The 17,763-nt window shown below is 43.1% G+C and overlaps 1 protein-coding gene across 1 annotated transcript in view; it reads right to left on the bottom strand.

The window, feature by feature from the left end:
- Positions 1 to 10,425: 10,425 nt before the first annotated feature.
- LOC135110907 (doublesex- and mab-3-related transcription factor A2-like) overlaps positions 10,426 to 17,763 on the bottom strand; it is a 40,628-nt gene continuing 33,290 nt past the window's right edge. Inside the window, exon 2 of the mRNA XM_064023547.1 lies at positions 10,426 to 11,683. Within this exon, the coding sequence (XP_063879617.1) occupies positions 10,821 to 11,683 (863 nt within the window). The 3' untranslated portion in view covers positions 10,426 to 10,820. The remainder of the gene's footprint in view (positions 11,684 to 17,763) is intronic.

The following is a 17,763-nucleotide window of genomic DNA, read 5'->3' as shown; positions in this document are numbered from 1 at the left end:
CTCTGTATATACATGTTTGTCTGTGTTTGTCCTTCCCCCACCTCTCTCTCTCTCTCTCTCTCTCTCTCTCTCTCTCTCTCTCTCTCTCTCTCTCTCTCTCTCTCTCTCTCTCTCTCTCTCTCTCTCTCTCTCTCTTTCCACTTGCCGTAAAAGACCCACTGAGATCCTCCACCTTTTAAGGCCTCTTTGCTCTTTTTTATCCCTTGGCCGTTTTCACCAGTTCCGGGGAGAGATAGAGAGAGAGAGAGAGAGAGAGAGAGAGAGAGAGAGAGAGAGAGAGAGAGAGAGAGAGAGAGAGAGAGAGAGGGAGAGAGTGGGGACGGGCAAAGGCACTTCGCTCATCTCGATATCATTATTTGTATCGTGTCACACAGTCGCCTGCTGCATCATGCTGGGCTCACCAGAACGTCTCACTCAGGTACACAAGTATGGCACATATACAGAAACGCTTTGCTTTTTCACCACGATTATTTTCAAAGGCTACAGAGATGATTTGCCGGGTTTTCATGACTGTTTCTCCTGTTGATAATGTAGAAATCATATTAATCTGCTACTACAACTGTAAAAACATCCATAAACAACTCGTGTTAATTTAATTAGAGCATTTTGAAAGAAGTGGAGGTGCGGCGCAGGAGAGTTTCAGAATATGGTCCTATGGCTCATCATGTTGTCACTCGTGGTATTAGTGCGCATTTCCTGTTTTAGTAGAAAATTATTAGAAAGTCAGCGGAAAATTTTTAGAAATTATTGAAAATAACAATACTTAATGAGTGTGAAGAGTACATACTATTAAAAAGTCAGCGGAAAATGTTTTAATTCAATAGCATTTAATGAAAGTGAAGAGTGCGTACAAATGTACTGTACATGATGAAGATGGAGAGCACCAGGCCGCCTATTATCCATGGGCGAGGCAGTCAGTACATAATTGGGTCTGATCATTCCTACGTCTTAGCATTCACTTTTATTTTTGCTATCATTATTCATCTACTTTGTCCAGAAGCATTCCAGTGCTAGAGTTCAATTTATGCCACTGACCAACGGAGAGTTTATGTCATCTGAACATGTATTCATAAAGATGTTGTTTGTGAACTGAGCCAAACCATCAGAGCCAAATAATATTGATCTTGAGGACAAACGACGCGCTGCTGGTGTTGCTGCAGCGGTGTGCTGTGTGAAGGTCTTGTGTGTACAGCAAGAAACAGTGTCAGACTCGGAAGGCAGCGGTAGGTTCCTGTCGGATGGCGTCTGGACACAGTCGTCCGTGGAGAAGAAAAATCAACGAGATTTCTATGTTGCAGAAGAATAGTGACAATCACACATCATATTTTGACCTCACTGGACTCCCAGTGGTGATGTGTACTTTTCTCCTCAACAGGTGGGAGCGTGGAAAGCCTACAAGTTGATACTTTTCTGTACTTCTCATATTTCTGAATGGCTCTGTAAAATGGTTTCAGAGAAATATCTGCAGTCAGATCGTTGATAAATTGTATCATGCGCAAGATACAACATAAAACTATATTTTTTTCATAACTATTGTGGAAGCAGTAGCCTTATGTATCATGTTAATTACGCAATTCACAGGTACAAAGATAACCTCGATTTGATAAGCAATAGAAAGGAAATTTAGCGGCCGTTCTGGAGACTGGTGCACTGGACGGTAGGAGACAGCACTGGCAGCCCCGGAAGGTATGAGAGGTCCAGCTGATGAGGAAACTTGCACTACACATAAAACTCTAGTCTTCATTATACCTTATGTATATCTCAAGATAGCGGTACTCGTTTACCATTATTTTCCCTTTTCGTTGTCTGCCCTCAGCCAGGTGGTGACATCTGACTGAAATTCATTTACCACACACATTAAACAATTTAGTCCATAACAGGTACTGACGCAGGTTAGTGTGTCCGTCCAAGTAATATCAGCATGACTCGTGGAAAAGACATAAATGTAAGCCTCTATCAGACACTTCCATAATGTTTTCCAGCACACGGTATTTCTAAGATATATAGTAGTGTTCTCGTCTCAAGACTGGTAAAGACTCTCTCGTGTGTTTGTCTCCTTAGGGGCAAGGCGAGGGAACATGTGGTGTATACGCGGAACGCACACACCCAAGGAGCTAACCAAGAGGCTAATGATATATGAATTCATAATGAGCTCAGTTTTTAATTATTAGATAATTCGTAAGAGTGAATTGTTCTAAGACATATCATACAAAGATGATTGACATCGAATTGTGCCTTAGAAACACCGACATGAAGCCCAAGCCTTTCACATTACCAAGCGGGCCTTTCCTTTAGAGCCGTGAGGAGGAAGCTCCCCCATCAGTCACACACACACACACACACACACACACACACACACACACACACACACACCGCCTCCTCCCCCTCCCCTACCCCGCGCCGCTCCTCCACCTCGGGTCTGGGCTATTTTCAATGCTCCGCCCCGTTTAAATGTTAATGGGATGTTTTGCATATCTCCGCCGCATATTTCTGTCCCAGTTTGTTTCAGAACCACTCAGTCAATCAGGCCCGCAAGCCCCTGTTTGTTCATGATCTTAACATTTCTCTCTTTGTGTGCTTTGTCAGCTCGTGAGGACGCCAATTGGGCGATGCCTTATTCACCGGCCAATCTTTTTCCTCGTGCACGTTTCCTGTCTTCCATCGCGCGCACAGCCACAGGAACCACTCGTGTATTTTACGATATTCTCCGCCCATCTAAGGAGAAACGAGTAGTGGCGCCTCGCCCGTCTAGTTGAACGCTTCATCAACAACGAATTTTATTTGATTCCGTGTCCCAGTGTTCGGTACCTTCACGTTCCTCCTTTATCTTACCCTCGCTCTCTTCCTTTCTTCCAGTCTTATATCTCCACCTTAGACTGTTCTCCTTTCCATGTCAGGGCGAGGCACTTGCTCATTCATACCTTGGAGTATAAGCCCTCAGCCCTGGAGAATCTCGATCAGATCTCTTCAGTGACAGAAAGGCCAAGAGAGCCCATTCTTACCCTTGAACCTGTTCCTCGCTTTATGGGCAGAGTCTAGGGGAAGGGAGTGGGTCATCCAATCAAAGGGATGGTTAGGGAGTGACAGGGGCAGGAGGGCGCTATACCCAGTGGTGGCGGTATGTCGTCTACCTGCTCCTTCCAGCACAACCGAGGCGCACCTATAGCCCGGCTTTCGTGAGTCCGTCTGCGGTTTCACGAGGCTTTCATTCTCAGCAGTCATCAAAAAAGAAAGAAAATAGGATGAAATCCACGTAATTTCTTTTTGAGTTGGTAGAGTGAGGATGGAGGCACAGCGCCCGTGTAAGGTTTGTAAAGGCTGTGTGGGAGCGTTGGTCGGAACAGGACCTGGACAGCGGGGGCCTACGAGTGTAGTGGGACTGCTGGGGTTAATGTATCCCTTTGTGAGCTGTTTTGCCTGCCACAGCCGAGCCTCCTGGACTAAGGCTGTGAGCTAGCCACCCCGCCCCGTGCTGCTTGCTTCCATTGTAGAAACGCAACACACACACACACACACACACACACACACACACACACACACACACACACAAAAGGAAAAAATTCTCTCTCTCTCTCTCTCTCTCTCTCTCTCTCTCTCTCTCTCTCTCTCTCTCTCTCTCTCTCTCTCTCTCTCTCTCTCTCTCTCTCTCTAGCATTAATGGATGTAAATTAGTTGATTTTTTTATTTTTTTTATTTACGAAGTGGAGACAAAATTATACATTATTAAGCCTTTGCCGAACACTCCTTTCTTATGACTTCGTTCCTATTTGCTCTTAAAGGTGTAAAGAGAAAGACTACTGAGAAAAAAAAGTACCAGATGAAACACACTTAAGAAAAGTAGTTTCCAATAATGTTCATCTAGTGTTAATTAATGTGCTTGATTAACATTGAGGCGAATATCACGCCTTATGACGCCATACGTGTCGCCCATTATACCGAGCACTCGAGTGCGTGGAGAGGCTGAAGGGAGAAAGGGTGGCGAGGGAACCGACCGGGGTTGTGGCTCAGAGCTCGCTAGTCAGAAGTGGATGTGGTAAGCGGCGTGGGATGGATGGATTTAGTGTGGCAGCAGGGATGGAACAGCAGAGGTGGGGACAGAACAGCAGAGGTGAGGACAGGACAGCAGAGGCGGGGACAGGACAACAGAGGCCGGGACAGGACAGCAGAGGCCGAGACAGGACAGCAGAGGCCGGGACAGGACAGCAGAGGCGACGACAAGACAGCAAAGGCGGGGACAGGACAGCAAAGATGGGGACAGGACAGCAGATGCATGGACAGAAAAGCAGAGGCTGGAATATGTTTGATGATGGCAGCGGCAGAAATAACACTTGTAGAGGCCAGTGGGTGATGCAGAAGCAGAGGGAGGCGGCACGGGCGTGTGTGTGTTTGTTGCCATATTCATAAGATTAAAGGTAAAGATGTAACAGCCAGAGATAAGATTATTGATGTTTTCTCATTTGTCAATATATTTCTTGTGATGCACAAACCATTTACCGTGGAATTTATCGAGTCTAAACAGTGCTAAGAGAGATCATCACGCTGGGGAGTGTTGATGGCTGTGGTGAGGCGTGCATGTGCCGTGTCTCGGACCGCTGCTTCGCTTCAGGACGGAGGGAGAGGAGGGAAGGAGAGGAAGGCGGGCGAATCATCCAGGAGGGACGGGTTCAGGCTCATCTTAATCCGTGGTTTTCCGGGCACTTGATTCCCAAAAGGCGGCAGGAGATATGGAGCAAGGATACGGCGGTGTATACAGTTGTTCCCTTGAGCGCTGGGTCCTCAACCTCACCCTCGGTCCCGTCCTCCATTATGCCCTTCCCGCGGCTCCCCTGAGAGGCACGGCTAAGGGTGTATCTGTGGTTTATCTTTATGCCATGAAGACGGGAAGTCTCTTTATCGTGGCGCGTTGTGGTCGTCAGCGGAGCCCCAGAGGGCTTGAGCATTGGAAAGAGGAGGAGGAGGGATATATACGTGTAGGTCCTTCTGCTATCTCAGTTTGATTCGTGCACACGTAGAGTTGTATTCCACTTGCGTCTGGCTCAGACGCAGAATATTGGGATTTGGTTTGTTCCTTATGAGCTGCATCTAATAAAATTGTCCGGTTTTCGTTAGGTATTAAAAGAAATAAACTCAGTTGCTGCCAGTCTGATCATCGTTTTTCATTCTGCACAACATGATAAACCAAATGTGCTCATTTATTCCGCGTCCTTCTTGGTTATTTGCTATGATTTACCTGCTGACATTTATGTGGTATACACACACACACACACACACACACACACACGGCATAACGAACTCACTGATACATACAGGTGTCCTACAGTCTTCATGAGCCGCACACTGTGCCAGTCTCTGCGAGCTCTGGCTACAAACCACATCACCTTTCCTTCTTCTGTCTGGCGTCTCCCCTCCACGCCTCTACGTAAATTTCAGTTAAACTTTCTTATTGTATTTTCAGGTCTTCAGTCATATTTTCTGCCACATGATTTATTATTTATACGATAACGGCAATCAATATGTCTATCCATCTATCTATCTATCTATCTATCTATCTATCTATCTATCTATCTATCTATCTATATATATATATATATATATATATATATATATATATATATATATATATATATATATATATATATATATATATATATATATATATATATATATGCCTGTCTGTTTATCTATCTATCTTTCTACCTGTCTACCTGTCCATCCATCTATCTATCTATCTATCTATCTATCTATCTATCTATCTATCTATATATATATATATATATATATATATATATATATATATATATATATATATATATATATATATATATATATATATATATATATATATATATATATATATATATATATATATATATATATATATATATATATATATATATATATAATACTTCTTGGCAAGAATCGAAAACATTCAGTTTAGATTACTTTTGTAGAAAATCGAAAACATTCAGACTAAAAAAATCGAAAATAATCAGCGACCTCGATAAAAAGATAGATAGATAGATAGACAGATGGATGGAGAGGTAGACAGATAGGTAGGTAGATAGATAGATAGAGACATTTAGACAGACAGATATATAAATAGATAGATAGATAGATAGAAAGATAGATAGATAGATAGATGAATTAGATAGACAGGTAATTATATATATATATATATATATATATATATATATATATATATATATATATATATATATATATATATATATATATATATATATATATATATATATATATATATATATATATATATATATATATATATATATATATATATAATTACCTGTCTATCTAATTCATCTATCTATCTATCTATCTTTCTATCTATCTATCTATCTATTTATATATCTGTCTGTCTAAATGTCTCTATCTATCTATCTACCTACCTATCTGTCTACCTCTCCATCCATCTGTCTATCTATCTATCTATCTTTTTATCGAGGTCGCTGATTATTTTCGATTTTTTTAGTCTGAATGTTTTCGATTTTCTACAAAAGTAATCTAAACTGAATGTTTTCGATTCTTGCCAAGAAGTATTATTTTCGACAACCCATTTCATGTTTTTTTGGACTGTTTTCGACACAACTCTTACACATTTAGTGTCCGTTTTGGATTATTTTCGACACAACAATTACCTAGCTATTTACAGTTTGGATTATTTTCGACACATCATTGACCTAAATCAATATTTTTTGGAATATTTTCGACACTTCATTCAGCCATTTTAGACCTTCTTTGATTATTATCTTGTTAGGTTAGGTTAGGTTAGGTTAGGTTAGGTTAGGTTAGGTTAGGTTAGTTTTTATAGTCTTTTGTTTAAGTCTAAACGTGACGTGATGTGACAGTTCATTTTATCTAGTGTCGAAAACATTCAGAATTTACCATTTTTTAGTGTCGAAAACATTCAGTTCAATATTTTTTTACTGTCGGAAACATTCATAGTGAAGTTTATTTAGTTTCGAAAACATTCTAACCAATGTTTTTAATGTGTCGAAAATAATCATGATTGAAAAATATATTGCAGAACCATCGAAAATAATCAGTCTAAGTTGCCAAATCATTGTCGAAAATATTCATTCTTAAACATGTTAGTCTGTCGAAAACGTTCAGACTAAAAAAATCGAAAACAATCAGTCCACCCCTTTTTATCTATCTATCTATCTATCTATCTATCTATCAGTCTATTTATCTCTATGTATGTATGCACGTATGTATGTACGAGTATCTATGTATCTATCTATTGTGTTTGTGTGTGTGTGTGCGTGTGTGTGTGTGTGTGTGTGTGTGTGTGTGTGTGTGTGTGTGTGTGTGTGTATGTTTTTAGTGTCTTTACTTTTCTAATTTTCTCCCATTGACAAGTGGAGGCACAGGTGCGCTGTGTGTACTAATATTTCACACCAGTAATTAAAACTGCCAGTCCACGTCACTACCTCATCTCACCATGTACACTAGCCTGCGATCTTCCCTTCTCCAGCTGCCTTCCACACATATGCATATGTATCAGCTAATTTACGCACTATTATTTACAAGCTAATATTCTATCGTGTCTTGCAGAAACATTCATGCAGCTGTTTATTGTGTTTATTGCAGGTGTGTGTGTGTGTGTGTGTGTGTGTGTGTGTGTGTGTGTGTGTGTGTGTGTGTGTGTGTCGTAATGAGTATCTAAAGACTTTTGTTCACCGTATTCGGCTCAGTATACATTTCTTTTACCTGAACCATATGTACCTTTTGACGTAAGAATACAAGGTCACATTAATTTCTGAAGTTAATTTTCGTCTCGCATCTGTATGCACGTAACACATATTGACAGTATCATCGCGCACACCTGCCCAGTCAACCCCAACATGCTATCACTCACACACACACCTCACCCCACCACACAACTCATACCTTATCCTACAGTCCTCTTACCTCACTACAGTCTCTCCACCTCACCACACAACCCCACCTCACCCCACTCCCTCCACCTCACCACACTATCCCTATCCCCACCTCACCACAGAACCCTTACAACTACCCATCCATCCTGCACACAACTGGACATTCATCCTGCACACCTGATCATCCATCCTACTCACCTGGCCATCCATCCTGCACACACCTGGCCATCCATCTTGCATACTCACCTGGCCATCCATCCTGCACACACTTGGCCAGCCATCCTGCACACTCCTGGCCATTCAGCCTACACACCTGGTCATCCATCCTACATACCTGGCCATCCATCTTGCACACACCTGGCCATCCATCCTGCATACTCACCTGGCCATCCATCCAGCACACCTGCCAGAGAGCGCCAAACACCTGCGCGGCACCAGCTCTTCACCACCAGCACGAGTCACAAGGGTGCAGCTTATGAGGGAGAAATTAGCCAAGTGTTCCTTTATGGTTTATTTACATGCTCCTCTAATAGCGATACAGTACAGGTACTAATTCAGTAATTCACTCGTTTTTTCCAACATTTAGGAAGCTGTAATCGGCATACTGGGCAGACACGAAGTGTTATTTTTTTATTATTATTATTATTCTTGGAAATCGTTTGACAGATTTTATCTATTGCACATAACAAGTTAATAGAAAAACACTTATCTGCTACTGATCACCATAACTATAAATGGGGAGTATTCACAAAGTTTATCTACGAATAACACATCATAACATGGTTCACTTACGTATGGCAAGTGATATAATTATGTAAAAATTCATAATGTAACTTACCTATATTACAACTATATGTAGAACATTGTACGTATATTCAAGCTTCATCTTTATATACTTATTAACGTAATATATATATATATATATATATATATATATATATATATATATATATATATATATATATATATATATATATATATATATATATATATATATATATATATATATATATATATATATATATATAAGATAATCGTGCAGTGTTTCCGCTCCGAAATTCGTGTACATATATTTTGGTGGATGATTGTAGTTTTTTTGCATGTGTGTGTGTGTGTGTGTGTGTGTGTGTGTGTGTGTGTGTGTGTGTGTGTGTGTGTGTGTGTGTATGTGGTGAATCTACTGTTGGTTGTGTGATTGGCACATGTGTCGTTGGCTGCGTGATGGTACTATTGTGGTGGTTGTGGTAATGCCGGTTGGTTTTGTCAGCAGTATTGGTTGAAAGCATGTTCATAGTTTGGCAGCATTGATTAGGACTTGTCAGCAGTGGTTTTGATGGTGTAGGTTATGGTGGCAGTCTTATGGTACAAGTCTTTACATCATGTGTTCAGAGGATACAATTTACTAAATGAATACAATTTTTTTCACACATTGAAAACTACAAAAGCAAATATGTCTTGAGCTTTCAAAGTACATAAATAGCACTCAGACTGTAAATTATATGGAAGTCATTCTTGATAGCATGTAGTCAGGAATGAATAGGAATCAATAATAGTAAAAACAAAACAAAACAACAAGAATCATGGCTTTTGTGTCCTCACAGTACATAAACAACATTCCCGTTAGCGAGTCACGCATCTTGTTTCTCTTACGTGCTTAGTGCTGTACTTTTTACTTCACAAGGAAACACCCGTATACTTCTGAGGCTGCCGCCCAACACTCTTAGTAACGAGTCTCACTCCTCACTGATTTAATCGTTGTTCATCACGTGGATTGTTCATTGTTCACTTCAGCCTCTGTGGTGTAGCTTCCAGGGTAAACTGCTATGGGGCCGCCTTACTGTGTAGCCTTAGAAGAACCAGACATGCAGTGCAACAGAGAAAAGGTAGATCTTTCCAGAGTTTGACTAGCAGTTAAGTAAAAAAAAATAGAATAGTGCTGTTAATTGTACTCATATACAGTCAGAATACTTATAAAACTAAGAATTACAAGACTTGAAACCTTCTTAAAATTCAAAACAACAAGGTGTTTGTTTGATCCTGTGTTCCTTGCCAGCCCGAATTCATCGCCGCCATTCCATGGAACAAACCAACCATCGACGAGTGACTCAAAACCTGCCTCGTTTCTTTGGTGGAAATTAGTCTGCAGTATTTGCTGTCTTACAATACTGGGTTGCTTACCGTTCAGACTCGTGTGTCTTGTAATGTTGTAATTTGTATCAGCCCCTTGACAGCCCTATTTGTGTATTTAACATGGAATGTTCCAAGCCGTTCCAAGCCCATTCTTAGCAAGGTCATGGTTGAACCAGTTAATACGATATGCGGTCAGCTGGCAACACGAATACTTGTTAAGCTTGTTAAGATAACTTAGCGCAATATATATATATATATATATATATATATATATATATATATATATATATATATATATATATATATATATATATATATATATATATATATATATATATATATATCAATTCATTGAATGCAAACATAATTTTAAGTAAGTTTCTTTCATGTTGCTTCTAGAATCTTGAAACACAAAGTACCTGGGCACCCCAAGCAGGCGGCACAATGCCGCACGCGACCTGACGTGTGGCGCTGCCTCTCCGGCTCTTCACTATCAAGGGCTTTCCTCCATTAAAGTTCTAGTGTTCACGTGTCTGGCCGACTTGGCTCAAGAAATGACGTAGTGTGTTAAGAAACGGGAAGCATCTAATAAAAAAGACATGAACAAAAATAAAGTTTGATACATAATGGTAGCAAAGTATATATGCAAGGACAGCCCAAGAGTGTGAGAAGAGAGTAACACTGCTGTGCTGTGCGTGTCAAAAAATTGTATGTCAACTAGACTGGCTATCAAAAGTTGGTGCAAATATGCCCAAAATTATACTGAAATGCTAATCTGATGCGACGGTATCACTCTGTATCTGGATCAGGTTGCGAGGTGGGAGAAACTGACAGATCCCTGGGAGGAGGAGAGGGTGGGTGGCCGGTGAGAAGAGAAGCGGTGTGAGAGGAAAGGTTGAGGGGTGGATAATACTCGGGACGTGGGTGCATGAAGGGAGGATAGGGCAACCCCATTAGAGCGTGAGGCGGAGGATACGGGAATCTGGAGAGAGCAGGTGGACCGAGAGGAGCAAATGCCGATGCCCTCAGAGCTGCCGGATCGGGGAAGAGGTCGTGGTGTCGTGCCTCAGGAGAGCGCGGCGGAGAGGGCCGCGGCTGGGGTGTGTGGTGGATTTGTGAGTGGTGGTGGTGAAGTGGGTGTCGCTGGTGTTGATTCTGGTCGGTGTTGTTGTTATTCTCATGGTGGGAAGCATGGTGAGGGTGGCCCGCGGGCGGCTGATGAGTCGTCGTCGGTGGGAGGGCGTAAAGCAACGTCTGTATGGCCCTCAGAACGTCCCCACCGCAGCGGAGCAACACAGCCTCCAGGACCTGCACTTTTCGCCCCGGAAAGAGCCTCACTAGCGTCTCCATGCTAGAAAGTTTCGTCTCGTCCCCAGACGGCGCCGGCGGAGACGTGACTGTAGCACTTTCGTCCTCCTCACTTACGTCTCGCCTCGCCGCCTTGCTTGGCCTCGGGTCCTCGTCTTCACTGTGGTTGTCCTCCCTAGGTGTGGGAGCCTTGGGCGGTGGCTGGATGTGGGGCGCCGGTGACGAAGGCTGGGCATGGTCTGGGGAGGCAGGAGGGCCAACCTTAAGGCTAAGGGGCTCCTCCCGCCCAGGAGACGATGGAGACCCACTCCTGCCGTCCTCTTCGTGGCGAGACCGTTTGCATCCTGGGAAAGAGAAATTAGACGGAGATAAGGCGAGGGTTTTTTTTTTAATACATTTTAAGAACACAGGATTTTTATACTTAACTTTTAAGATACAGGAATATTTTTATCAGAATTATCGACTTTTTATTTACTATTCGTATTACCTCTGGAATCAAGGATGTATGTTTATATTCCTCTTTTCAAGTAGCGGCTATCTTGCTATATTTACCTCTAAGGAAATAGAAAAGTAACGACACTAATAATATCGTAAATCCCTCTTATCTCTATAACCTTTTATTCCTCGGCGAGGAGCAAGACTCAGTAGTCTTCCTCCTAGCGCTTCATGCTCCCGCCTTGGTCTCTAATATTAGCATTTTGATGGGTCGCTGTCAGATGCCTTGAGCTTCTCTAGCATGAAACAAAACCACGACTAATTTGTAAGCATCAGTTTCCCCCATTAAACATATTCGCTCTAATTAAATTACTTCAAGTTTTAATCCGTCTTTTCGACTTGGGGCAGTGTGGGGATGGAGGGGGAGCGGCGGAGACAGGAGGAGAAAACAAAATTGATTGCATTTTAACGACTTGGTGCCGCAGGGTCGCTTAAACTTGATGAAATTTAAATATCCCGTCGCTGAGACTGTGGGCACTGGATTTACAATCACGCGAGAAAATAAAAGTTTGAAATTTTAATTTCATTCCTCGGAGGAGGGTGGCGGGGCAGGTGTCCTCGGGCGGACCTGTCAAGACCTTCCTCGCCAACCCCCGCAGGCCCTTCAACATACATATATTTTTTTTTCTTTTGATTCAAGAAGTTTAATCATGATCGTCTGTCCCATGCCTCGTCCTCAGCAGCACGTTGGCCACGCCACAATACAACGTTGTCTCTGTCCTCACCACCCATCCCAGGGCCTGCGTGGCCTGTCACACCACACCATTGCGCCACACACAAGGACACTTCGTACCGTAGCTAAGTATAAAAGCAAAGCTGCACCGCACCACGCATCACATCCTTACTGCTAACACAGCACAACATATCACGCAGCACATCACGTCGCCGCAGCGCGATGTCACCATTAAGTCACGCATCACCACGTCACTCACTCCACTCACCATGCAGAACTGTACACCATAGTTACCACCAGCCGAGGCAAACACATCAGTCACACTACAGTAACGCGCGGCTTCACTGCATTACACGGCACACCAACCATAACTGCACCACACCGCACCACACAATAACCTTAACACCACCTCACACCACCGCCGCCGCCGCCGTCGTCGCCGCCGCCACTCACACAACTAGCGTCTCGTAAAGTGGAAAAAAGACGGTGATTAAAATGTAAAATATTGAAGAGTGTCACATGCCTGGCCTCCTGCGACACCTCCTGGCCCTATAAGACCCCCTTTACGAGGCGGCCATTAAGAACAGGAGCAGTCGACTAAAATATCTTGATTCTTTTGTGGGCAGAACTTTCGCCGCTAGACTTATTGCCACCTCCCCTTTGTTCTGTGTCCTAATTTTTTTGGCAGGGCGCAAAAATAAAGAGAAAGTGATGCGACGGCAACCTTCCAAATTCTTTGAGTCGGGTATTTACCATTGTCTTCAGAGGTTTTCAAATGGTACACTAAATCTTGACTTTGGAATTTACTGAAAGGGTTATCACTGGCACCCGCAAGCCGCGTCTGCTCCGGCTTTTAATAATGTTCTCTTTCTTTCTTCCTTTCTCCTTTCTTTCATTCTGTCTCTTGTTCTTTTTATTTCCCTTTCTTCTTTCCATCTCGTTGGCTCTGTCTCTTTCTCCTTCCTTCACCCTTTTTCCTTTTCCTGCTTTCTTTTCTTATTCTGTCTCCCTCTTCCTTTCTTTTTTTTTATTTATGTTTTTCTTTTTTCCCTTGTAATTTTCTTGCCCCTGCTATGCTTTATTTTTTGTGCCTTTTTGTGTGTCTTCTCTCTCTCTATTTTTTTAATTCTCTTTCTCTCCTCTCCTCTTCCATTTCTCTCTCTCTCTCTCTCTCTCTCTCTCTCTCTCTCTCTCTCTCTCTCTCTCTCTCTCTCTCTCTCTCTCTCTCTCTCTCTCTCTCTCTCTCTCTCTGAGTTGTTCTCTTTCTTTGTCTATCTGGTTGTCTTATTAATATCTATCTGTGTATCTGTCTATATATCTGTCTGTCTGTCAGTCTGTCTGTCTGTCTGTCTGTCTGTCTCTCTGTATGTGTGTATGTATGTATGTATGTATGTATGTATGTATATATGTACTATCAAGCAACTTAGGTCTCTGCACTCTCCTCTCAAAAACTCTACCCACCAGTGGCTCATATTTTCATGTACTCAATGTTTCATCCCTTCATCCAACCGTCCATTTATTTATCAAGTGCATGAGAGAGAGAGAGAGAGAGAGAGAGAGAGAGAGAGAGAGAGAGAGAGAGAGAGAGAGAGAGAGAGAGAGAGAGAGAGAGAGAGAGAGAGACAATTACACAGAGCCCTTTTCTTTTCTTTTTTTTTTTCTCGGTGCAAAATCAATAGTGGCAGAAGACAGAAAGGGAAACTATTTAGAGGACACGGGATGGCAAATCTTATTATTTAGAGTATTATGGGTCAGTACACATTAAGAGTCTTGTGGGTCAGTACACATTAAGAGTCTTGTGGGTCAGTACACACAACAACACCTCCTCACGCTTAGAACCAGATTCCGAAACACTTTTGGCCGCACCCTGACTATTTTCAAAAGGCTTTAGTTGAAGTTACACGGATTTTGAAAGCTGTTTTTATGATTCTGATAACATATTAGTTAATATAATTTCTACGTTATTTACAGTACAGAAACTAGAGAACCCGGTCAATCATATATGTGGTCTTTGAAAATAGTTGTGGTGAGAGAGCGAGGCGTTTCTGATTATGGGCCTTCGTGTCTGCTTGCCTCAGCACTACACCTCCTTAACCATTGTTCCTTCTGGTTCACCTGTACCCTGTGTGGCCTTCATATCCCTACCGCTGCACCACTCCTCCTGGCACCCCACATGGCACGTCACTCCTCAGCGTTGTTCCCTTCCTTCCATAGCCCATAGCCCCCTTGCCTCGGACCTACACCTTCCTCCAACCTCCATCAATCGCGCCAGCACTCAGCATATCGTCCGGTACACTCAATCTTGGCAGCCTGGAGTTATGAACCCAAAACTTCCACTTTCAGGTCATCCTTCGGCGGGTCGTTATGGCTTCCCAAGAATCCAGACATATTGTTTCTCATATGAAGTCTTGTCCCGCACCGCAGCGCCATTACTCACCCGTGCAGCGCGGCCAGAGGGGCGAGGCTACCCTGCCCGCGCACCAGAGTACCGTCCTTCCGTCCCCTACGAGCGCTGATGATCTATAATCTGTCATGATATTGTTCAGACGATCGTCGGGTGACAAAACGATCGAGCGGACAGAGGGAGACGCCGCGGACCCCGGTATTATGGACTTTGACATAGCGTTGCGTTGAACGGCCGCCACTTGTTCCTCCGCCATCCATAACAACATCACCACCAGTTACCCATTCTAGCACGGCAGTATTTTATCTCGTAGGGTTTGCCAGTTACGGGGGACGGTTTGCCGCGTGAGAGAGGGAGGGAGATGTGCCTCTGACTGGCCGCCCAGTGATCAGCAAAGGTTAATTTGGGTCATGGAGGTGTGCGACGTTGTCTGCACCAGAGAGAAGTGTTTTAAGATACGACAGCTAAGATGGAAACAAGTGAAGATGACCACCTGCCAGCGTTATGGACCGGTCACTCTTGCTTCTATTCATAAGCCATCTGTTTTATGATACAATATGGAACGTGACGAATTGAATTGTTACTGATGAGTTAGTTTATCCAGTATATCGCAGCACTGGAAGTCCTGCTGACTGTGTACATCAAGAGATAATGATGAAAAATGCACTGCAACGTTAATTCTTGACCTCTAACCTTACGTAGAAAGTCAACAATTTGCAGGACTAACATTTTATTTGCATTTACCGTTGGAGAGCCCAAAGAGTTTTCAGTAGTTGCAGAAACTTAAAATTATATGATGAGATTAATTCCCTACAAAACTAATGAAGGTTTCCTGCTTATGATTTTTTTTTTTTTTTTTTTTATGTAGGAGGGGCACCGGCCAATGGCAACAATTATGATTAAAAAAAGGCCCCACTGAGGTGCCGGTTCCTGAACAGAGTCAAAAGCAGACGCCAAATTGTTTTGCAAGTTATTTTCAAAAATAGATAAATAAAGTTATCTTTCATGGAAGGCCAGATGACAAAAGTGATGCGAGGAACAAGCTATCCCGAGGGTGCAGTGGCAGGCCGACACTATACAGGTGATGGCGTCACCTTGCACTGCTACTGACACGTCTCGCGCATATAACGTCTATTGACATGCAAGTCTTTCATAATCGATAACCCTTCACTTAACGCTGCCTGGGGAGTCTTACAGTAAATATATTTCTCTTTGATGACATGTCCCCCAATAAACATGTATATACAAGTATACTGCAAGCACCGTAAGATATTTACGCCACACCCTCCACCAGCCCTCCTCACTGTGTTACGGTATTTTTTGGGAGTATTCAGGAGACCTGCCTCTGTTGGCAACACTGCTGTCGGCACTATAATGGCGTCGACAAACAAAAGGACGTATGGTAATGTGCAAGGGTCGCGTGGCCACCGTGGTCTCGGCGTGAGGGGCGGGAGGGGTGATGAGGAGAGGAGCGGTGGCCAAAGGGACGAAAAGATCGACCATGAGAATAGGGACGTTGCCAAAGAGGGGAAAAGAGTGGCCTGAGGAGAGAGAAGTCGAGGGGAGCGAAAAGAATGGTTGTTCATGAGAAGGAGAGTAGAATATGAGAGAGAGAGAGAGAGAGAGAGAGAGAGAGAGAGAGAGAGAGAGAGAGAGAGAGAGAGAGAGGATGATCCGTTTCACTGTCGCCTCTATCCACTCTCCTCTCCGTCGTCCTAAAGAGTCTGGAAGAAGATGGAATTACTAAGCCAGTGACAGTCAAATATCCGATGTATTGATGATCGAGGAGTGTAAGCATTGTTACCTACACTGATCACTGTCCACCTGTAGCAATATAATTGGCAATGTGATGGACGAAACTTAAGCAGTAGTTCTATGCATGTACGTATATTGTTAACCGATCGTTGGGAGTAGTAGTAGCAGTAATAGTAGTAATAGTAGTAGTAGTAGTAGTAGTAGTAGTAGTAGTAGTAGTAGTAGTAGTAATAGTATCACTGATATCACTAGTGTCAAAGTCAATATTATCATCGTGATTATTATAAGTTATATAGTCTAACACACCCACAAAAATACAGTCACCAGTTTGATAAAAAAAAAAAAAAGTGTCCAAAGAAGTAAGATAGAGGAGAAGAAGAAGAAGAAGAAGAGGAGGAGGAGGTGGCTTCCTGCCTCGAAAAAATAAAAGAGAAAGAGGAGAGACAAAAAAAAAAAAACACAAGGAAGAACCCAGCGCTCTCAGTCTCCATAAAATGCGGGTGTGGGTGACAGGCGGAACAGAGCGGGATATCTCGGCAGCTCCGGGCGGTAACATTATCATTTGAATTGTCTCAATGGATTTAAGCGCCACCAACCAGGCACCAGACACCCACCCACCCACCCACCCAGCCAGCCCAACTCGCCCGCCCGCCACCGTGCCAGCCCCAGGAGGAGGGAGAGGAAGAGAGGCACGGAGGGATGATGAGAGGGAAAGGAAGGCAAGGAGAGTAGATGGAATGAAGGTAGGGGAAAAAAAATGAAGGGATTGCTAAATGCGTAGGAAATATTTGATCTGTCTTTGGATTAGTATCAAGATAAGGGTGGTGGTGGTGGTGACTGTGGTGGTGAGGGTGGTAGTGGTGATGGTGACGACGAATGTGGTGATAACTGTTCTGGCCGAGATTCAGTGCTTGTGGTTGTGATGGTGTAAGTGGTGATAGTAGTGGTGGATGAATGCACTAAAAATATCACACACACACACACACACACACACACACACACACACACACACACACACACATACACAGAGAGAGAGAGAGAGAGAGAGAGAGAGAGAGAGAGAGAGAGAGAGAGAGAGAGTAGCACAATACAGGGTG

Source organism: Scylla paramamosain, chromosome 21 (assembly GCF_035594125.1).
Source record: "Scylla paramamosain isolate STU-SP2022 chromosome 21, ASM3559412v1, whole genome shotgun sequence".
Lineage (NCBI taxonomy): Eukaryota > Metazoa > Arthropoda > Malacostraca > Decapoda > Portunidae > Scylla > Scylla paramamosain.
This window is presented reverse-complemented; position numbering and strand designations above follow the sequence as displayed.